The 23,177-nt window shown below is 31.1% G+C and overlaps 5 protein-coding genes across 5 annotated transcripts; 1 reads left to right on the top strand and 4 right to left on the bottom strand.

The window, feature by feature from the left end:
- Positions 1 to 639: 639 nt before the first annotated feature.
- On the bottom strand, positions 640 to 2,881 carry LOC130960608 (uncharacterized). Its single transcript, XM_057886051.1, has 5 exons — positions 2,622 to 2,881; positions 2,479 to 2,534; positions 2,268 to 2,322; positions 2,077 to 2,148; positions 640 to 1,575 (listed from the first exon to the last, which is right to left on the bottom strand). Exons 1-5 carry the CDS (start codon positions 2,830 to 2,832, stop codon positions 1,352 to 1,354), a joined length of 618 nt encoding a protein of 205 aa, XP_057742034.1. The 5' UTR covers positions 2,833 to 2,881; the 3' UTR covers positions 640 to 1,351.
- Positions 2,882 to 8,945: 6,064 nt separating this feature from the next.
- On the bottom strand, positions 8,946 to 11,215 carry LOC130962520 (wall-associated receptor kinase 4-like). Its single transcript, XM_057888726.1, has 2 exons — positions 11,180 to 11,215; positions 8,946 to 9,845 (listed from the first exon to the last, which is right to left on the bottom strand). Exons 1-2 carry the CDS (start codon positions 11,213 to 11,215, stop codon positions 8,946 to 8,948), a joined length of 936 nt encoding a protein of 311 aa, XP_057744709.1.
- Positions 11,216 to 11,280: 65 nt separating this feature from the next.
- LOC130962519 (uncharacterized) lies at positions 11,281 to 12,483 on the bottom strand. The gene has a single exon (XM_057888725.1). The coding sequence runs from the start codon at positions 12,481 to 12,483 to the stop codon at positions 11,281 to 11,283; it is 1,203 nt and encodes a 400-aa protein (XP_057744708.1).
- A 546-nt stretch (positions 12,484 to 13,029) lies between these two features.
- LOC130962518 (glutathione S-transferase T3-like) lies at positions 13,030 to 14,234 on the bottom strand. Its single transcript, XM_057888724.1, has 2 exons — positions 13,725 to 14,234; positions 13,030 to 13,644 (listed from the first exon to the last, which is right to left on the bottom strand). Exons 1-2 carry the CDS (start codon positions 14,232 to 14,234, stop codon positions 13,030 to 13,032), a joined length of 1,125 nt encoding a protein of 374 aa, XP_057744707.1.
- Positions 14,235 to 21,083: 6,849 nt separating this feature from the next.
- LOC130962517 (E3 ubiquitin-protein ligase RHA2B-like) lies at positions 21,084 to 21,722 on the top strand. The gene has a single exon (XM_057888723.1). The coding sequence runs from the start codon at positions 21,084 to 21,086 to the stop codon at positions 21,720 to 21,722; it is 639 nt and encodes a 212-aa protein (XP_057744706.1).
- Positions 21,723 to 23,177: the final 1,455 nt, after the last annotated feature.

The following is a 23,177-nucleotide window of genomic DNA, read 5'->3' as shown; positions in this document are numbered from 1 at the left end:
AAGCATATGGAAAAATTCAAAGATGAAATAAGAATTTAATTTTCTCATAAATCTTCAATTACAGTAAGCCAGTCACAAAACTATGGGTGGGTTTGGTAAAGTTTAGTAGAGAAGTGTTGAAGTGTTTGCAATTTTTAAAAACATAAACACTTCACTTTGTGGTTGATAAATCAAATTGATCATGTATTTGTGCTTTTACCTTTTGAAAACTCCTATAAAGATACTTTTCAAAACTAACTGGTGTTTTTTAAAATTAAAAAAATAATATAATCTTATATATTAACGAGTGTTTAGATTTATTCTTTTGTTATTATATTTATGTTTATTAAAGTCATTTTAATTTTTACAAAACAAATTTTACCAAAACACAGTTGTTGTAGTTTGTACTTATTTTTAAAGGCTCTTTTATTCGATTTAGCAAATATAACTGCTACAAAAGCCATTACTTTTGAAAAACATAAGGTTTACCAAACCACCCTAAGTGAATTTTTTTTAGAACATAAAGAATTTAACATCGTAAATAAATGAATAATTACACATTGTATACTCAAACCTTAACACCAAGCATATGCTAAGATTTCAAAAATAACAAGTTATAAATATGATAAAGTACACCAACCTCCCTTGAATTTTAGGTGAAATTACAAATAGCACTCCATGAATTCTATGTTGACAATGACAACCCCAGATCTGGTGAGAGATATGTGTAATGTTCTTTAGATAGCGTTTGAAAGAAAGACCGAAACTAGACAAAGACCAAAGAAATAAATCTCACTATTGTATTTAGTATAAAGTAAAAAACAGATATTGAAATAAAAATAAAATTCTAATTTAATTTGCACAAAAGATAAAGTTAGAATTAATTAATTAAAATGAGGGTATTTTAGATATAAAATATTATTAAAATTTCAGTCTCTATCTTAAAAAATTTCAGTTCTCTATGTTCCTACCTTTTTGAGACACTGAAATATTAAAATTTTTGAGACAGTCTCTGAACCAACAAACATGATACTGAGTTTCAGTCTCTCTATCTCCGTCCCAAACTCCCAATATCTCAGAACAAACGCTACCTTAACATCAGAGGCTGAGAGGAGGTTAATGTAATTTTACCAATCACCCAAATCAACAAAGCTTAAACATTTATACAAGTTATAAAGTTAGCAAGGCTAGAGTTGTCTATTGCATGCTAGAGCAATTCTTAATTGGATATAACTAGAAACTTCTCCAGAATCCGCATACTTCAGTTCTGAGTTGAGATTCTTCAATTTGAGCATAAGATGAATCTTAGTTCTGGAAATGAGCAAGTCAACTGGATTGACTTAGAATAAAAAAAAGCAGCTCAAAATGATCATCACTCGTCATCATCTGAAATGTCAATTACTATTGGTTCCTCAGTTTTTCCATTGTTATGACCAAAAACCTCAAGCGGTTCCTTCTTCACGTGCACCTCAGCATAAACTTGAACAGGGTGTTCTTCAGAAGATGGATGCTTTCTCTTCTGACCAGCCTGCTCCTGATAGTTGCTCATCGTTGGTACCTCCCCAATGCTCATGTTAGCCATTTCTTTTCTTTGTACTGGCATAAAATAACCATTTCTATTCAAAATGAAATACATCCAACCATTTGAATAATACTCCATTCAGTTCTAGTAATTGTAAGCTTGAGTCATCAAACCCCACCTTAAGCAAATTCACTTTGAAGTGTTCAATATTTTACTTTGTATTCAATTTGCCCCAAATTAAATAATTAATCCCAGTGGGGTTAATTTTCTAAAAAAAATAACTCATTTTTGTGTATTCCTTGAAACTCATCATGTTATCATCATAGCATAAAATGTGGCTCCCACTGCTCACTTCAGATTCATTACCTCAACATATAGGATCATAGGATGGACTGTGATCCCCATTTTAACTGGCCACACACTGTATCATCCTATGATGATGAGGTGATGAGTCCCAAGTACATAAAAAATGCACCGCACAAATATGTCTCTTCTCTATAGTTGGGGACTATTATGCTAGAGGCTTACACTTTCATGCATTGAGGTTCAGAGTTTGATAACTTTTAATTACTTACCTGAAGTGAGGTCACGTAAGGAGTGGTCAACAGAAGCCTGATCATCCAAGAAAGAAGAAGGCAGTGGTAGAGCTTCGCAAGCAAAAACCCAAATCAACTAATATTAATTCTACGATCAGATAACTGAAACACATAGCACAACCATGATAATGTAAACTTGAACTCAAGAAAGGATTAAAATTGTGCAGTACCTTGACCTACATCCGCAAAGGGTTCCAGTTTGCGTTGGTAAACTTTTAACCTGTCCTGTGAGAGTTGGAGACAAAAGCAACAACATTAACGATTAACTAACATCATTTTGATTTCTGTAGTTTTCGATTGGTTAAAATAGTGTCATTAAGGGAATAATTCGACTCACATTTGCTATCTACAAGGAAATGTTAAGCGAGAAATGGAACTTACAAGTTCAGATTTGAGGGGATGATAATCTGGATTAGTCCCTTTGCATCTCAACTTCACTACACAGAAACAAAACAACAAAAAGCCCTAAGCATGTGTGTGAATTGGGAAATTGGAAGAAGAAATGAAGAAAGAGAAGAAAGTACATGAGAAAAGGGTGGAAGTGATGTTGGCAAGGGTTAAGAGGGAGTGAGCGCGTTGAAGAGGAGGCATTTTAGAGAGGATGAAAGGGTTTGAGAGAGAGAGAATATTCGGCAGCTCTGCTTCCAGATTCTCCAGGCTGGCTACCATGCGCCTCAGTGGATCGCTCATCTCTTTCGGTACGCCCTCACCCACACTCTCGCTTCCCCTCGCCATTTTCTGTCTCTATCTCAGTCTCGGGGGAAGTAGAAATTTTGGTGTCTAGTGAGTGGATCTGAACAAAAAAAAAAATGGATAGGATTTCATTGCTTTCTCTTCTATCTAATTTTAGTTTCATTTATAATTTTATTTATAGAATTAAAGGTAAAAAATTATATTTTATTTTCTTACGTGTTAAAAAAAATAAAAAGAATTTATTTCCAAAAATATCACCATAGAATTAAAATTTATCCATTATATTTAGAAAAAATGACAAATAAATCTTTGATATTTTGGTTTACGAATATTTAAATTTCTGACTATTTAAAGATACGTTTAAATTTTTTATTTTTTTAAAATCTGAATATATTTAATTATTAAGTCTAATTTTTCTCACTTTAAAAATTTTCTTAAGTATACATTTGTATATCAACTAAACTAATACAATAAAAGATATTTAATTTTTTTATTGAGTCTGTCAGATTCATATAAAAGAGAGATTAATATGTCCAAATTTAAAAAAAAAATTAAATTGTTAGAACTCATTTATTCTTTTCTTTTATATTTAACTAGTTTAGCTTTTATATATTCCAAAAATACAATATTAAAATTACTAAATTAAAAAAGTTTAAAAAAGATGTCAGATTTAATTTTTAATATATTTATTGTGCATTTAGTTAAATAAAATGTTTAAAAGTTTTTACGGATAATAATATTAATATGTGACCGAAAATATACTTATAGTTAAATGTAAAATTAAGATAAGAAATTAGGCAACAAAAATAATTGATAATTCACTAAATAAAACTATAGTAATTGGACAAAAATACAAAAAGATAAAATGTATTTAATTAAATCAAAAAATTTAAACAAAATTTAATAACAATTGAATTGTTTATTCAAATAGAAACAAAACTATAAATAACTAAAAATACTAAAATGATATGGTTGTTGTGAGAACATTTTTTAAATTTATTTGTTCATTAAATTTAAACTTCAAACTAAAATGAATTCTTTCAAATTTTAAAAAGTAAATTTGAAAATTTGTATTATTTTTCTGTTATTCATTTTTATTAGTACTAGAAAATAAACAACAGTAAAATAAAATAAAAATTAAGATATGAAATTGTTTAACAAAAACATTTGATAATCTCATTAAGTAAAACTATAACTATAAAAATTTAAAGAAGAACAAAAGATGTATTCAATATTTTAATTAAAGAGTCATTCACATAAAGATATCTATAGTAATTAAAATTTAACACAAGTAATTGATTAAATAGTATTATTTTTGTTAAAATTAGATCTGGCAAATCGATTTGATTAAAAAATTGGTAAACCAAATTTTGAACCAATCTAAATTAATATTTTTTATAAAAAAATTATTAAAATATTTCTATTGTAAAAAATAACTAAAATACTTCTCTATATATATGTGTGTGTTTTACTTCGGTACGATGATAAATTCATATGTACTGATACGTTAAAAATATGGACAAATAACAACATGACATGTAAAATTTAGGGCAAATGACACAATTAAACTAAATGGAGAATAAAATTACCTAATTCTACCAAATCAAAAAATGTTACTTGGATCACCCATAATCACTTTTCTATTAAATTCAAATGAGTTTAATTCGAATTATGCATGGATGTAAACCTTACGTAGTTCGAATTAGCTTTATTCGAATTAGGCATGGATATGGTGTTAAGGTAGTTCAAACCAAAGCGATTCAAATTATACATGCAAGAACAGCCTAATAATTTGAATGGGTTTGTTACAAATTTTTATAGTACCCTAATATTTTTTAAGTTATTTTTTTAAATTATTTTGCATGGTATAAAATATTTTTTGTGGATAAAATATTTTTTTAAATTACTATGCATAAAATAAAATATTTTCTTAAGAGTATTATAAAATTTTGTAATGTATTAGTGACTTAAGTAAGCTGATTGCTTAACTCGAAAGAGTATCGATCTAAATCAAGGATTTCACTTTTAGGATTCGTTTCCTAAAGAGTTTATCAAACTCCTAACTGATGATAGACGAAAAATTTCTTTATCCCGAATAATTTGTATTTAGTTTTTTTTTTTTTTGGACAATAGTCCTGTTTTAATACCAAAATAAAATTAATTATTGGTCAAACAAAAAAAAAAACTAATTATTGTAATTTGAAAGATAGTTTATTTCCTTTGCTTTTTTTTTTTTCACTCTAAAGTTACTTATCAATTTATTTTAGTACATCTCCACCCCATCTCCAATATCTGAACTAATGCATCAAACTATGGTCACTTTTTGAATGATTATGCACGTCCAACCAAAGAAGATTTAACAAGTGTGCATAGAGATTTTTTTAGACTTAATTATTTTTTTATATATAAAAAAATAATTAGTTGTTTAAAAAAGATATGGTTCATTTAAACAAAGTCAACACAAAATATTAAAAATATAAACGTATTTTTTTGAGATGGATCTATACGTATAATGACTTTTAAATAAAACAATAATATTTAGGTTTATTTTTTTTAAATCTTTTTTTTTTTGTATTCATAACGATTTACCGGTTTAGAATCTAATTCTACCATTTAAAAAAGGCATATAAATATAAATGTATCAAAAATTTCAAAAGAAATCATCTGACATAACCAATTTATGAGCACTCCTAATTTAGCATAATCAGATTACAACATCTGAATTAAAATTGTTGCAGTTCCTACTAATTATCCAGGTTAGTTCATATTAAAATCTCCAATAAGGCCAGGGTGTTGCAAATATAAAGCAACTTGAATTGGTAATATGCGAATTGATTTATAATATGTGAGAATTATATATATACACCATTTCTACTTCTACATAGCTTGAATCACCCCAAACAAAAAAATAAAATAAAATTATAGGCAAGACAAGACAATATTATTAAAGTAATATACATTCACTGGGAGTTTTCTTGTGAATCTCCACTTTTGTGAGGGTTGCGGTATGATTCTTCAATTTGCTTGGCATTCGTAATGTAGTTGTGAGCTAAAATCTTTGATATTAGGGACATTATAGTTTTGTGCTACATAAATTCCAAGAGCAGCTCCCATCATCATTGTGAAACTGAACCTTATTATGCCCATCACCAAATTGAGATAAGCTTGACCTGATAGTTTTAAGTATATTGTTTATATACTTAAAATATTTTGGTAGTTGGTTAAGGGGTTACCCCTTCTCCAAGACAAAGAACTTGAGTATTGCCCAAGTTGGAACTAAACTTCTTTCTACACTTTTTAAATTCAGTAAGCAATGAACTGTTTCTACATAGGAACTAAACTTTTTTAATAAGGTTAATGGGCCCAACAAAACGTATTTACAAAATTTAACAAAAATAATAAAATACTTTGGGTCATATTTGGCCCGATATATTTTTGGTCATTAACTTTTAGTAGAGCATATTTTGGACCGTATGGTTATGAAGTGGAGAAAAAGTGTGCAATGATTCATGGCCTTCTTGCTAATTAACTTTTGAGTATATATCCATTTTGGTTCTCAAAAAAATTTCGGACCAGATACTTTAGTCCTAACTAAAATTAATTATTTGATTGGTTCTTAACAATTAATTCCGTCAGATACTTAGGTCCTTTGCTCTGTCAACTATAACGGAGGACAAAATGGTCCCTGAGAACTCTAACAGAGGACAAAATAGTCTCTGACAACCTCTGTGCAGAAACAACACTATTCTCTCTCAATTTTCATCATATCTCGCATAACTCTAACAATCTAAAATTGCAACTTCAAGCTACATGTGCACATTCTGCAACTTCAATATTCACAAGAATAAAAATTCTCATCTTGTTTTCAACTAATTCATACTTAAGAAACTAATGACTATATCTCTCAAGTACTTATCGTCTTCGATGGATCCCATAAATCTAAACAGCAAGTCCGATTTATTAAGACCCGTTGTTATCGTCACCATCTCCCTCCTCCTCTGACCTATTATTTTCATGGCCACATTGTCCACCACTCTGATCGCTTCTTTCATCTTCTTCTCCGAATTAATGTTCAATAATCGCTTTAGTTTTTATATGAATGGTGACGGTGATATTGCTTGCTATACTAATAACTTGGATGCAAGGTTGAAACTGTCTACCAGTTTAGACCCGGAAAAAGAAAGAATGAAGCACTTGGGCTCCATTCTAAATAAGAATTTACATATGATATCGAAGGACAATCTTCTCGTGATGTCCTAGTATCTAACAATCTATTTTGCTTGGCAGATAATGGAGAAAGACGTGCTCTTAGAGTAGTTATAGAACTTGATCATGAGGATGTGGTGAACGTTGTCGGGGTTGGAAGTGATGCTGTTATTGAGGATGTGGAGGTGCATACTTTTGGTGGACGAAGTGGGTATACTAATCACAGATATTTGGAAAGTGTGTTGACGGAGGATAATTGTCGGTAAAGAATTTCTCAATAAAATCACGTTGCAACTTGCAAGTATAGTTTTAAAATGACAAACAATCTTCAATCAACGTTTAATTTTTTTTGTCACAATGCAAACTAATAAAAAAATAACCGAAGTATTTAAATCTCGGATCGTCTCTCAAAGGAATTGCAGGGAAGTGTACTTATTATTGTTTGTGAAAAAGTATTTTTGGGGTTTTTGAATAATGAATAAAGAATGCAAATAACAAGAAAATAAACTAACAACTAAGAAAAGTCCTAGTAAGGGACTATTTTATCCTCTATTAGAGTTATCAGGGACAATTTTGTCTTCCGTTAGAGTTGATGGAGCAAAGGACCTAAGTGTCTGACGCAGTTAATTATTAGGGACCAATCGAATAATTAATTAGTGGCTAAAGTGTCTGGTCTGAAATTTTTTGAGGACCAAAATGGGTATATACTCTTAACTTTTTTATTTCATACATACATGTATCAAGTAAATGGTCAAATTAGTCTTTAAAGATCACTCACTCTTTAAATTGGTTCCCAAAAATTGTTTTTAATTAAATTCGTTCTTTAAAGATTTTAAATTAGTCATGTTAGTCCTTTCGTCATTTTCATTGCTAACGGTGTCAAAGTTTGTTGATGTGGTACGTTAAGTAACATCACAACACACACTAGTAGTCTTAATTGACTATTAACATAATAAATTTATAAAATTAGATCAAATCAACTTCAAATTGAGAGATTCTAATACCTCAAGTTCTTCTCTCAATTAAATTTTAATTTGATTTAATTTTATAAATTTATTATGTTAATAGTTAATTAAGACTTCTAGGAGTGTGTTGTTGTGTCACTTAATGTGTCATATTAGCAAATTTTGACACCATCAACAAAAAAAAATGATAGAAGAACTAACATAACTAATTTAAAATCATTAAAAGACAAATTTAATTAAAAAAATCTTTCGCTGACCAATTTAAAAAATAAGTAATCTTTTAGGAACTAATTGACTATTTACTCTACACATACAGATACACATGTACCGCCAAACTTACTACTACAACACAAGAAAATGATGTCTTTGTAAGTTTCTGAATAATTCAATTGCAGTTCTAGCTGTTTGGAGAGTCATAGAGAAGCAATTTGCTTCAACGGATACAGATTGCAAGCATGCAATAAATAATAAATCTGTTATTTATGCTCATATTTTTCATATTGTTTGACTTGCAGCCAACTAGAGAGTGTGTAACAAAAACCTTAACAAGATTCAGGGGCAACTGAGTTTTCTTGCAAGTGATTTTTGAAGTATTTCCAATCAAATTGCTGCTCTATCTTGCAGGATTAGAATTGCTGTTGGAGCCTAGTTAGCATGCTCAATCTTTTTTTGGCGCTTCTAGATATATATACACTGGAACAGAAGATGCTCATGTGACCAAAAAATCAACTTGAAAATTTCTTGTATCAAGCAATATCTTGTTTTTCACTTTCATTTAGGCTTAGGCACCTAGCTTTGTAGAAATGGAAAACTTTCCCTTGAACTAAAGGTTTTGATGTACATTTACTCAACTGATATAATTGAGCTTTTGTTCTTGCAAATTTGATACCAACTTTTAAATATTCTGTGCTCATTTATGTTATATTTGTTCATAAAGATTACAAAATGTTCTATACAAAACTTGTACATAAAATGATACCATAATCATCTTCCATCATCAAAAGAAATTAGTACTTGATCTCTGATGCTATCATACCCAGCATTTTTATGGCAACTACTATCACCATATTCACATGTTTTGGATGATGAACTGGGAAGCAAGTAACAAGTCTCTTCCAAATTTTTGTTCCCATTGATCCAAGGGTGTTTTTGCATTAACTGTAATCCCTCCAATTCCATTGCCACTTCCTTCATACTTGGTCTCTCATCCCCATTAAGTCTCAAACATTTTGCTGCAAGAAAAACAACCTCTTCAATCTCTTGCTTGTTTTCTTCACTCAAAAGGTTGACTCGAATGACTTCAAACAAGCGATCCTCTTTTAGATAAGACAGAAAGTAAAGAGCAAGACTTCTCTTTTCTTCCGTCCTATCAAAAGAAAGAGGTTTTTCGCTTTTTAGAAGTTCTACAACTACGACTCCAAAACTATACACATCACTTTTCTCAGTTAGTTGACTCATTTGCATGTATTCTGGATCCAAGTATCCAACAGTTCCTTGCACCATGGTGGCCAACGCTTCTTGATCTAGTGGAACCAATCTTGAAGCTCCGAAATCGGAAACTTTTGCAGTGTAATTGTCATCTAAGAGAATATTTGCACTCTTGACATCTCTATGGATAATGGGTATAGATGCTGCTGAGTGTAGATAAGATAGAGCACTAGCTGCCTCTGCTGCTATCCTTAGACGTGTGATTTGAGATAGAACAATCACCTCATTGATGAACTGCTCTGTTTGGCTCTGATCAACTATTTTAGACTTCTTGATTGCCACAATTCTATTATCATCAAGAAAACCTTTGAAAACTGTACCGTAACCTCCTCTTCCAAGTATTAAGTTCTCATCATAATTGTTGGTAGCCTTCTTTAGTTCCTCTGATGTGAAAATCTAAGTAATTTGTGAGGATTCTTCTCTTGTAGAGAGTTGTTGTAACAACATTAAGCCACCATTTTGCTTAAAGTATTGTTGTTTGAGTTTGATGTGCTTTCTTTTTTGATGTGTCAAAATAAACAATGAAGTTGCCACAACAACAGCAATGGTTCCTCCACTTGCACCTACATTTAAAAGTGTATTAATTGGACTATTTCAACTGTTGAAATATTTTTTTACTATAATTACAAAGTGAAAAATTCACGTGTAGTTATTTTTATGTGAAGTTGATAACTAAAATCTATTAGATAACAATTTAATTAAATTTGTCAAATTATTTAATGATTCTAACTAACAACTTCACATGAAGACAACTATACATAAATTTTTACCTAATTACAATCATTAATCTAAACTAATATGTATACATACCATATGAAATTTCAGGCTAATTTTGTTAATATTGGGTGAAAGTTGATGTAATGTATGATTATGATATGGCGGTGTGTTTTACCTAATATATTGAAGGAAGTCTTTAATTAAAGAAATTGCTTCCAGCGATTTGTATAGAGCAGCAAAGAGACAAAAAAAAAAAAACAAAAATTAATAGGAGCGATTTGATATATAATGGGACGATTTTTGAAAAAAAAAAATAAATATGAGCAGGTATAAATATCGAGTTAATTCCCGAATTCATTTACATGCGTTATATATTTATTGGACCAATATAAAAAAGAAAGTGAAAATATCATGCATGGATTATAGATAGACTAAAAGTTTACTTTATTCATTCTAAAATGCTTTTCACTTCGAAAATTTAATACATATATTTGGAGAAAATTGGGTCTGAATATAGTAAAATTTTAAAATAATTGATATTTTAAAGTATTTTTTGTTCAGGTTGTTACCGATGAGAACCTTGGGAAGTAAATTTTGCTGTTGACATCCCCCTTGTTCCTTTGTCCCATTTCCAGTTTGACCTTAGACCATCTCCAGCAGGAACTCATCCCAATTCCTGTTTATAGCCCATCTGTAATAAAAAGTAATTCCATATCAGTTTTTGCGTCATAAATAGTAAATAGGAATTTAAAACATCTCTCTCTTTTCCATTAGGAGGAACTAACTTTAGTCCCTGTTGTGGTCCCACTTAATTAATTAATTAATTAAAATACTTGAAATTAATGTAATTAATTTTTTCAATAATATAATTTAAATTTATTAAATTTAAAAATAATTCATTATTAAAAGATATTAATATTAAATAAATTCATATATAATAATAATACATAATATATAATTCGGGATTACACTAATTTGTAAAATTACTTAATACAAAGAAAAACATAATTAACCTTTATAGTTGACGACAAGCATTGTGAAATTGCCATATGTGTTCAATCAAGTCCTCTTTCAATTGTCTATGTTGCTGCCTATTTCGAAGTTAGGCATTTCTTTAGAGAAATTGATGGTATGGTGTGAAATCTTCTTCTCCCAGCTGAGGTTGTGATAAGCCATTTTCGACATCATCATACTCTAAGTCTTGAGCAAAATTTTCTGCATAAGTGTCTCTTTTATCCTCAACAATCATATTATGCAATATAATACAAGCTCTCATTATGTTAGCAAGCTTCTTCTTTTCCCAAAAACGAGCTGGACCACGTATAATTGCAAAGCGTGCTTGCAACACTCCGAATGCTCGCTCCACATCTTTTCTTTGCCCTTCTTGGTATTGTGCAAATAACTTGTGTTTTTCCCCTTGTGGCTTTGAGATTGATTTGACAAATGTGGCCCATTCAAGATAAATACCATCTGCTAAATAGTATCCCATAGTATAATTATTACCATTAATAGTATAATTTACCTCCGGAGCACGATCGTTTAGAATATCATCGAACACTGGAGAACGATCTAACACGTTGATATCGTTATTTGAACCAGAAACTCCAAAGAACGCATGCCATATCCAAAGGTCTGAAGATGCTACAACCTCAAGTACTATGGTTGCAACCCCACAATAACCACTCATGTACATAGCTTTCCACGCCTTTGGACAATTTTTCCATTGCCAATGCATGCAGTCAATGCTACCCAACATGCCAGGGAAGCCACGACCCTCCGCCATTTGTAGCAGGCGTTGTACGTCATTTGGTTTGGGTTTTCGCAAGTATTCATCCTCAAACACCGAAATGACACCTTCAACAAATTTTTTCAAGCATTCAATTGTAGAATAATCATCAACAACATCAGCTCCTACGCCATATGCTAACATCCGTATCGCAGCGGTACATTTCTGGAGTGGCGACAAGCCTCTTCTTCCAGTTGCATCAACTCTCTGTTGGAAATACGGATAGACGTTTGAGAGAGCGTCTACTATCCGAATGAACACATGTCTTCTCATTCGAAATCTCCATCGAAAAATGTCAGCATTATACACCAGTTCATCTGCAAAGTAATCTTGAAAAAGGTGATCATGTCCTGCTTCTCGATCTCTGTTGATCCATCTACGAGTAATTAGGATAGAGCTTCTATCGATATCTTCTTCTTCTGAATCTTGGAGTAAACACTCATCGATCCAATTATCTACGACTGTGTTATCTTGCCGTCTTCTTTTGCCATACAAAGCCTCATTAAACATATCATCAAAATTTCTAGCCATATTTAGAAATGTAATTTTTAGCTCTCTTTCGAGGTGAGAAACAAGAGTTGAAGTGGAGTTGCAGAGTCATTGATAATTGATATTTATAAGTGTGTCTGCAATAAGTACCTTAACGGCTAGTTAACAGCTAGTTTTGCAACGGCTAGTTAACGGCTAGTTTTGCAACAGCTAGTTTTGCAACGGCTAGTTAACGGCTAGTTTTGCAACGGTCACTTTCATGAACAATAAGGGCACGATAATATTGACTAATTTAAAAACTTACATCAGAAGTAAATAAAATAAACTACATCATAAACCAGTAATACGCAATAAAAATAAGAGCATACTACATAACTCTACGAATACAAGGAATCATTAAGTAAACCACTTGGCGATTATTTTCTTACATGCAATCTCATGAAGAGCTCGTCGTTTTTCACTCATTGTAGACGTGTCAGCATTAAGTATTTGCATATCCATCTCCCTTTCCCTTTCCTTGGCCATCCTTTCCATTTCCGTTTCTTTTGCTTTAATCTCCATTTCTTTAATATACCTCTGAGTTTGTAATTATTTTTCTTTCATTGCTGCTTGAGCTTGTAATTCTTGTTCTTTCATTGCCGCTTGAATTTGTAACTCCTTCTCTTTAATTGCTATAATCTTTGCTCTATGTTCCTTCTCCTCTTCTCTTTCTTTTTCCCTATCCATTAGTTCCTTTTCTCTAACATTCTTAATATCTTTCATGAGAGATAATTTTTTGACAACCGATGATTTTCTTTCGCTAAAAACTTCAGACATCTGTGCTTTTCCCTTACCTTTTCGCTTGCTCTTCTTCGATCCTTGTGGGCGAACGGGAGAGTCCACAACGGGTTCGTCAGCCAACAGTGTTCCTGGGTTTGATGAGGATGAGTATGCTTCAGTTGCACTAACCTTGGTTCTTTTTGAGCCGCCACTCTGTGTAGGTAGTTGGCTTCTCCATTTTTGCTCCAACCGAAGCATGTTCCAATGCCTCTCAAAAGTAAATTTTTTACCATAATTTGTGGAATAAAGTTTATAAGCCAACTCCTTTATGTCATCAGCATTTGAACCACTCCTTATGTTTCGACTAACTTGATCGTAGCAACCAGCAAATTGTGCAACAGCTTTGTTGATCTTATACCATCGTTTCTTACATGCAACTACCCCCTTGTCATGTCGGAACAAAATTCTACACAGTAGCTATGAATTCGACTCCAAAATGTTTTCCCCTTTTGATCGGTACCAACTATAGGGTCAGTTGAAACATTTAACCACGCACTGATCAACATCTCATCCTCTTCCCAATGCCAGTGTTGAATACTATCTTGCCTCCGATCTTCAATATCATCATCATTGAGGTCGATAGCATCTAATCCATGAGGGTTGATAAAATCAGAATATTGTGAATTTGGACTAGATTGTATAGGAGTCTGAGAGGATGGGTTAGAAGAGCCACCAACACCAGATGAGTTACGTCTTGATGCACTGAATTGAGTTGGAAACGGCAAGAAAGTTGGAGTAACATTTCCGATAGATGGGTTAAATATGGATGAAAATGGAAAATGGGGTGTATGTGAATTTTGATTTTGCGGTTGGAATATAGGAAACTGATTATTATAAGGAGCTTGAAATATATTTGGTAGTGTGAAGTTTTTATTTGGAACTTGAGTGTTTGAGGTTTGAGATTGTTGGGTATTTGGAATTTGATGAAAGTTTTGTAAGTAATTGAAGAAAGAGTTGAGTTGGTTTGGATCCATTTTTTCGAACAAAAAATAATAGTAGTAGAACTTTGATTTTGTAAACTTGGAAAAAGATGAGGAAGAGTAGTAGAGAGTGTGAGAATAGAAGTGTATCTAAGTGGTATATATAGAATAATAAAATATTAATTTATTAATAATAACAGTAACATAGTAATGGCTAGTTTCAAACAACTAATTTTACAACGGCTAGTTTTACGACGACTAATTTAATATAATAATATAAATTATTAATTAAATAAAAATTTAATCATTTAATTAATTAATTATTATAATTATTAATTAATTAAATCATATTTAATTTATTAATAATTATAATAATTAATTAATTATGTAAAGTATACTGTATATATATAACGTTAATATGTATGATATATATGAAATATACTATATAGGTAACGGTAAGCTCAATACATATATATATAAAGTATTAATTTTATTAATAAAATATTATTTTTTTTGAGAGAGAGAGAGTCCTTTTGAGCAGGATTTCTGTTGCTCCGAACTTTGTGAAGGAATTCATTATTTATTTGCTCCAATGATAAATTCTCACTTTTTACTGACACACAATAAATGAGGTTCAAAATTTTTGAACCGTTGGAGTTGCTCTTAAGACAAAAACATGTGTAAGACCCATTTGTATTTAGACAATTACTTTCACTTATGCATTTGTGCTTTCTTGTCTTACATTTGTCAATGTCTGCGAAGCATCACAAGAGAAATCACACAATTGTCAAACAAAAGAAAAGAAAAAAAGAATATCGGTAATAATATAATTTTATTTTATTTAATATAATATTCATAATTTTATATATATAATATCTCTAATTATATATTTATTATATGAGGAGTGATATACATACAAGTCATTTTTGTTTACAAGTCTTACAAGTTGGGCCTAACACGCGCGTTACTGAATCATCTTCGCGTGTTTCATCTTCGTTTCCTTTTTTATGAAGAAGAAGAAGAAGAAGAAGAAGAAGAAGAAGGAGAAGAAGAAGAAGAAGAAGAAAAGAAGAAGAAGAAGAAGAAGAAGAAGAAGAAGAAGGAGAAGGAGAAGAAGAAGAAGAAGAAGAAGAAGGAGAAGAAGAAGGAGAAGAAGAAGAAGAAGGAGAAGAAGGAGAAGAAGAAGAAAGAAGAAGGAGAAGAAGAAGAAGAAGAGAAGAAGAAGGAGAAGAAGAAGAAGAAGAAGAAGGAGAAGAAGAAGAAGAAGGAGAAGAAGAAGAAGAAGAAGAAGAAGAAGAAGAAGAAGAAGAAGAAGAGAAGAAGAAGAAGAAGAAGAAGAAGAAGAAGAAGAAGAAGAAGAAGAAGAAGAAGAAGAAGAAGAAGAAGAAGAAGAAGAAGAAGAAGAAGAAGAAGAAGAAGAAGAAAAAAGAGGCACAAAAAAACGTGAAAACGGTGTGAATATAAATGACTTGTATGGAAAAACGTTCTCTCTTTGCCTTCGATCTCCTTTTGTTTTTTTTCGATTTTCATGGTTTCTGAAATCAAGCTTTGAAATTGTTTTGATAATGATGGAACTTCCAAAATACACTCGAACGATTACAAAAATACACCCAAATGATTACAGAAATACATCCAAAAGATTACAGAAATACACCCAAACAGTTACAGAAATAAACCAAACGATTACAGAAATACACCCAAAGGATTTAAGAAATACACCCAAAGGATTTAAGAAATACACCCAATATAGGGGAGACAGTATATTTCTTTTTGAAATCTTTTAATGTTTTGCTGGTTAAGGATGAGGCACATGACAGAGACAATCTAGAAAAAAATTTAGAAGAATAGTAAAACAGTACCTTGAATAATGTTTCTTCGTTTTTTCTGGTGATTTTGATGAAGGAGAAATAGAAAACGAAAAGAGGAGAAGAAATTTCAATAAAAAAAGAGGGAGGAAGAGGTGGTGTTGATGACGATGATAACGAGAGAGAAAAATTACGAAAAAAGAAGAAAAAGAGACACGGAGGAAGAAGAAGAAAAAGAAGAGGAAGAGGAAGAGGAAGCACGGAAAAAGAAGAAGAAGAAAAAGAGGCACACAAAAAACGTGAAAGGGCGTGAATATAAATGACTTGTATAACTTGTATTGAAAATCACTTGTACGTGGAGAATTACTCTTATTATATATAATACTATTTCATTATTCTCATGATAATTAAAGAATATGAAAAAAACTTGTACAATAAAAAATTAGCTCAAAATCACTTGACAAATCCTTCAAAAAAAAAAAAAGCTTTCTGAAGATAATGTGAAGGATTTGTCAAGTGATTTGCAAGTAACAACTTGATACCATAAGTATAGATTATTATGAACGTTTAGTCTAGTTAAACTTCTCTGACATCTCTCTTTTTTCTTTCTCTTGAGAGCATATTAATAGTGTTAAATGGAAAACAATCACAAATGCAAACCTCAAGGTTCAATAAACAATGTAACCAAAAGAATAATTTCTCTGCCTTTAAGAAAAGGAGAATAATGGAAGTAGATTATGCTAGATATGTGTATTTGCAACCTTTATAGAGTTATGGCTGTCCAATGTAGTGGGAATACTCTATAGGTATCAAAGAGTTCAATTGATCTTTCGGAGATCGCAGATACATAACCATTTTTTTTAATTTTATTTTTTCATACCTTAGCAATATCTGTTATATTTTAGGAAATACCATTTTTTTTCCATACCTTCGCAACCTTAATATATTGGATTTTAACTGAAGACAAAAACAAATTTATATTCAATTGATTGAATGAATGATTACATAGCTCGACTTGAGTACCATATATAAATTTACATTACTTCGACAAAAAAGACTCATACCAAGTTTAGTTGCTTAAAAACAGACAAAGCGTTAAATAGCACTTGAATCAAAACAAGCTAAAAAATTAGTGAAACCAAATACGAGTCCCTAGAAAAGAAACCAACCATCCGGATACATGCTAAAGTAACCATTCGAACAGTGTCAACTAAAGAACGACAATGGTCAGCTAAATCACGTGTTGTTACATGCACGACGTCCGTACAGCAAGCAAAAACTACTACCCTATTTAAATCAAACTTTTGCAAAACTTCCGCGCTAAGATTAAATCAACTTCAACCATCTACAAGAACAACTAGCTATACACCTTCTAGTACAGTGAAATTGCAACAATTGATTCGGTCACTATGAACAATCAAACACCTAAACAAGATTCATAGCATGTAAAACTAGTAGCAACAGAAACAGTTATAATCACATTAAGGAATCAACCCACTAACCTCTGGTAGATCGTCGACGTCGTTACGTGCTTGGGGGCCATAACATCACCTAGGTCAACCCGTTAAACGGTATAGGCTTCAACGGACTGACACAGGAGGGGGGATGCAGGACGCAGCGAGTGCAAACAGCAGTCTCGGTGCTGGCACAGACGTAAGTCACGACCCAGGCTCCTGTGATGAGCAACTCCGTGGACGATGAGGCACTCCAGTGAAGCCCAATCGACACCCGCGCCGAAAAACAGGGGGAGACCACATTGACTGCTGTCGGCGACGGAAGAAGCTCGCGCTTGAGAGTGAATAGTGGGGGTCAGTTCGGCGCTGATAGAGATGCGGCGGTGGGATGGTCGGCGCGCGCTGGAGGGTGAGCAATGGAAGTCTGGTCGGCGCTGATGGAGAAGCGGCGGGGGATGGTTGGGTGCGGTAAGGGTTCGGTGGAAAGGGTTGCCGTCGGAGAATACAAAAAAGAATTGGGGATCATTTTAATTAAGGATTAGAATATTATATGGTTACAGTTAAAATCCAAATGAATAGGATTTTTGAAATTTTTTATTTTACCAAAGATAGGAATTCGCAACCTCTTAATTAGTATAAGGAGACTATGTCGTTTGAGTTATTACTCATTGGCAAATAGGATTTTTGAAATTAGGGTAAAAAAAAGTGGATTGATTTTTATCTTTTATTTATATTGAATCAAATAAATAGTCTATTATAAACATTGTAAAATATCCTATTGACGCTATAGAGATTTATCTTAATAACTTAATCGATCCTATATATACTTTTGTGATTTTAATCTTTATTAATTAATTAATTATTAGTCATACCAAAAAATTTTTTGATTATTGTAATTTGAAAAAGAGTAGTGCTAGGGAGTTAATGGCCTAAGCGTACAATGTGTACAATGGGCTAAATCTTTGGTCCATGAATAAAATGAACATCACCCATACTATCCATAATAACCATCCGGGATACTAGGAATAATAAACATCTCATGTTATAAAATCACTCATCCCAAAAACTTAAGTTGATTTTGGAATTCACCAAGAATCGAACCCTTGACCTTTTAGATTTAGAACTCTAATACCATATCATGAACCCACTCATCCCAAAAACGTAACATGACAGGACAATGTAACACTGATAGTCATATCTCTAATATTTCTTAAACCTCCATTGTACATATTATACGCTTAGGTAATTGGCTCCTTGTACTTTCTCTTTGAAAAACAGTTTATTTCCTTTGCTTTTTTTTTCACTCGAAAGTTACTAATCAATTTATTTTAGTACATCTTATCTAAGCTAATGCTTCAAGCTATGGTCACTTTTTAAATGATTGTGCACGTCTAACCAAAGAAGATGTAACAAGTGTAATATCAGTACAAAAATCAAATAATATTTACTAAAAAAAGACAGCAAAAACACATTGTTCTCTTAATATATTATCAATATAAATGATTGATCAAACATTTTTAACAATTTAAGATATATGAAAAATATACTAAATCTATGTATCAAATCAGAACTAAATTTAAAATCAGTTATAATTGAGATAAAGAGTTGATTCACTAATAAAAGATTGTTTTTTCTTAAACTATTAAAGAAAATCAGTATTCTATAAAAATTACATAGCAATAGAATAAATCGAACCAATTATTTTTGTTACCTTTCCATAGAATTCACCTCTTCTTCTTTGCAAATCACTCTCGTTGAAAACACAGCCATCCCACAAGAGTTTTATTTCAGTGATTGCTTCTCCATCATCTTCAATTGCACCAAAAAATTGATTCAAATTATCGAACGCTCAATTCAACTTCTGAAATTCACTTTTATAATTGAAAGCAGTATAATTGTTTTCATCCAAAAAGCAACATCTTTCTTTAAATCATCTATTTTCTTTTCATTGTCATTGTCATCATAATTTTTTGTTATAGAAAAATTCTTCAGTAACTTTAAACTCACTAAAAGATAATTTTTTAGAAATTGCATTTTTCATATGAAATAATTTTAACTCTTTAATTTCTAATTTTATGAGTGAAAAAAGTAATTCCTTCTCCAACAAGTTATTATCTTTGTTGTTCGTTTTTACTATGAAATTTGACATTTGAGGCCGATCCGGCGACATCTCGCCCGACACGGCTTCCGGGATTTGATCCGGAGAAGTTGCATTCATCAAAGGACTTGTGCCAGTTGAATTCTGATATTTTTTGGATGTTTTTTTTTTTTTTTCTAAATCTAATACTACATAGAGTTGTGATTATAGCCATAGTTGTAATCAAACCTAAAAAGTAAAAGGAAAAATATGCAAATGGTTTTGTCAATGAAATGTTATAAGCAGGGATCCTTCTTCCCATCACCTAAAATAAAAAAATAAAAAAATAAAAAATTGGAAGGGGGTCTATGCAATTTTAATACCATTATCACTATAATGTGTTTTTCTTGTTCCTATGCATGTGTTAGTATTCTTGTGGTTAAAATTTTTTGTTCCTATGACAATGCTCTAGGAACTAGGAGAGAAGGGTGCCTGGGAAATTCTATAAAAAAAAAAAAAGAAAAAATGAAAAAATGAATTTTGGTAAAATAATCAAGTGCCTAATTTTTTTTCCCCTAAGGTTTCTTGAACAAAAAATTACCCGAATTTTGTTGCTTGAATTTAGGAGTTAATGTAGTGTCGATTACTAAAATTAGAAAAAAATCCTTATGATTTGATGTAATTTATTACATAGTTAAAAAATATTCTAAATTTAGTTGTTCAACAATTTTAGAAATAAAACCCTTTTTTTTAATTAAAACCATTATGCAACTCATGTTAGTTAGTACAACGATTGTATTACTTTTGGTAAGGAGTTCAAAATTCAGTTACTTTAAAAAAAAAAGTACAACAATGCTACACAAATATAATTGACCACAATATAATATAAAATAATACTATATATCTAACTTTTTTTTATAATACTGAAGGATTCACCATCAAATTTATAGTGAAAAAGTACTACTATTTAATATTTACTAGTAGATTTATAAATAAAAAAGAAAATAAATATATGAAAAGAATCATTAGTTAAAAATCATTTTGTTCATTTAATTTTATTGATCTAAAATTAAAATATTTTTATTCATTTTTAATTTTTTACATATAATTAATTTTGGACACTTATTTTAACTACTCCACGAGAAATCTGTATTTATATTCATACAAGACAACTTTTATTTTTGAATAAATTATATGAATAAATAGAATGAGAATTAATATTAAGTAGATGTCTTAAATTGAATTGTTATATGATTGTCTCATTTGTAATTCAATATAAATCAAATTAATTAAATTTAATTTACACTAAATAAATTTAATTTATCTTAAAATAAATCAAACTTCAATTTAATTATCTTATCTTTAAAAGATTTGAATTAAATTATTTTATTTTATTTTTTAATTAGTTTATTGAGATTCTATTTAAATACTTTTGGTGAAACAATTTACATAATTTTATTGTGTCATTCTTTTTTTTTATACTCCTTTCAACCCTTCTCATGGGACTTTAATACTTCGAATTTATAAAATTTCCTAATCCCCCAATAACTTCTTATAATACGTTTCCATGGAATTCCCCTCTTCTTCTTTGCAAATCACTCCCATTAAAGATCCATCCATACCACAACAGTTTGATTTCGATGATTGCTTCTCCATCACCTTCAATTGCACCAAAAAATTAATCCAAATTATTGAAAGCTCAAACCCAGCTCCTGAGGTTCACTCTTCTTCTACGACAACTACAGCCATGGAAGCAATCTTGGTTCCTTCAGACATCCTATGTAGTGGTACTACTCCACTCACAGACCTCAGCAGAGAAGACACAATCTTGTTACATAAAATCTTTTTTTCACTATCTGTGTCTCCTGAACTATTTGACCAAATTTTACCTAACATAGTCGAAACTGCAAGAAGGTGTGACTCCAACACGGGGGAGATTGTTGTGAACCTTCATGTTACTTCGTACAATGTTGTTCAATATTCTGATGAGCAAGATGATGATGCTGAATGCACCATTTGTTTGGAGAAGTTTGACCATGGTAATGAAGATTCTAGCGTAGATATTGTTCGTACAAATTGCTCGCATGTTTTTCATAATCGCTGCTTACTCCCGTGGCTCCGATGCTGTGCCAACTGTGAGTCGCCACATTCTTGCCCATTGTGCCGTAGCGTCCTATTTCCAACTTCAGAGATAGATGATGAATAGGTTCATCTTCTATTTTTGTGTTCAGTAGGGTTCTTTAATTTGTTTTAATTATGTCGCATTATTATCCTAATTGTTAAAAAAATTGTGAATAAATAGTAATTTTGAAAGTATAATTCTAATAGTTGTTTTGTTAAATCAGTCTGTAAATTAACTTTACACAAACAACTAATAAGAATTGATTAATTTGTCATGTTATTTTGAATTTGAGTAAACTACCATTTGTAACTATGAAAGTTAAAAACTCTGATATATCTTTTTTATGATTTTATGATTTTTTAGTATTTTTATTATTTTTTTCGAAAAGAAAGCTTGGAAAAACGAAAAATAAAAGAAAAATTTTGAAAAAGATTTTTGAAAAGAAAATTACTTAATTTGAGCAACAAGATGAACCGTCAGTTGTCCATACTCGAACAATTCCCGACAACGGCGCCAAAAACTTGGTGTTGTTGCCGGATTAAAAACTTGGTACCATTGTGGGTTGGAAACAATTGTTTGAATTGTTGTTTGAAATTGATTGTTCCCCGGCAACGACGTCAAAAATTTGACTAAGTCAACTCAAATTTTCGAAAATTTGGAGGGAAATAAAGAAAAGATATTTTTTTATTTTTGAATTTTTAATTATGAGAGAGAAAAACAACAAAAATACTCAATGCATGAAATTTTTAGATCAAAACAATGAATGCATGCAAGAATGCTATTAATGTCAAGATGAACACCAAGAACACTTTGAAGATCATGATGAACATCAAGAACATAATTTTGAAAAATTTTTGATGCAAAGAAAACATGCAAGACACCAAACTTAGAAATCTTTAATGCATGGACTCTAACAAACGAAAAATGCATATGAAAAACAACAAACAACACAAAACAAGAAAACATCAAGATCAAACAAGAGGACTTATCAAGAACAACTTGAAGATCATGAAGAACACTATGAATGCATGAGATTTTCGAAAAAATAATGCATAAATTTTAAAAACATGCAATTGACACCAAACTTAAAAATTGACTCAAGACTCAAACAAGAACACAAAATATTTTTGGTTTTTATGATTTTATGATTTTTTAGTATTTTTATTATTTTTTTCGAAAAGAAAGCTTGGAAAAACGAAAAATAAAAGAAAAATTTTGAAAAAGATTTTTGAAAAGGAAATTACCTAATCTGAGCAACAAGATGAACCGTCAGTTGTCCATACTCGAACAATCCCCGGCAACGGCGCCAAAAACTTGGTGTTGTTGCCGGATTAAAAACTTGGTACCATTGTGGGTTGGAAACAATTGTTTGAATTGTTGTTTGAAATTGATTGTTCCCCGGCAACGGCGCCAAAAACTTGGTGGACGAAATTGTGATTCATATGTTCTAGGCACTGTTAGAGAAGCTTTTTTCTTTCCACAACTCCGTTCAACTTAACCAGCAAGTGTACTGGGTCATCCAAGTAATACCTTACGTGA

This window comes from Arachis stenosperma, chromosome 2 (assembly GCF_014773155.1).
Source record: "Arachis stenosperma cultivar V10309 chromosome 2, arast.V10309.gnm1.PFL2, whole genome shotgun sequence".
NCBI classification, from domain to species: domain Eukaryota; kingdom Viridiplantae; phylum Streptophyta; class Magnoliopsida; order Fabales; family Fabaceae; genus Arachis; species Arachis stenosperma.
The sequence above is the reverse complement of the archived record's forward strand: the minus strand, read 5'-3'. Positions and strand labels throughout refer to the sequence as shown.

Excerpts from the sequence above, each read along its gene's own strand:
- LOC130960608 (XM_057886051.1), bottom strand. The coding sequence starts at position 2,832 with ATGGCGAGGGGAAGCGAGAGTGTGGGTGAGGGCGTACCGAAAGAGATG. Across the intron at positions 2,535-2,621 it reads CACTTCCACCCTTTTCTCAT|TGAAGTTGAGATGCAAAGGG; the intron begins GTACTTTCTTCT and ends GTTTCTGTGTAG. Across the intron at positions 1,576-2,076 it reads CTTACGTGACCTCACTTCAG|TACAAAGAAAAGAAATGGCT; the intron begins GTAAGTAATTAA and ends ATTTTATGCCAG.
- LOC130962520 (XM_057888726.1), bottom strand. The coding sequence starts at position 11,215 with ATGGCAATTTCACAATGCTTGTCGTCAACTATAAAG. Across the intron at positions 9,846-11,179 it reads GCTTGTCGTCAACTATAAAG|ATTTTCACATCAGAGGAACT; the intron begins GTTAATTATGTT and ends CAAATTACTTAG.
- LOC130962519 (XM_057888725.1), bottom strand. The coding sequence starts at position 12,483 with ATGGCTAGAAATTTTGATGATATGTTTAATGAGGCTTTGTATGGCAAA.
- LOC130962518 (XM_057888724.1), bottom strand. The coding sequence starts at position 14,234 with ATGGATCCAAACCAACTCAACTCTTTCTTCAATTACTTACAAAACTTT. Across the intron at positions 13,645-13,724 it reads ATGTTTCAACTGACCCTATA|GGGGTAGTTGCATGTAAGAA; the intron begins GTTGGTACCGAT and ends CGACATGACAAG.
- LOC130962517 (XM_057888723.1), top strand. The coding sequence starts at position 21,084 with ATGGAATTCCCCTCTTCTTCTTTGCAAATCACTCCCATTAAAGATCCA.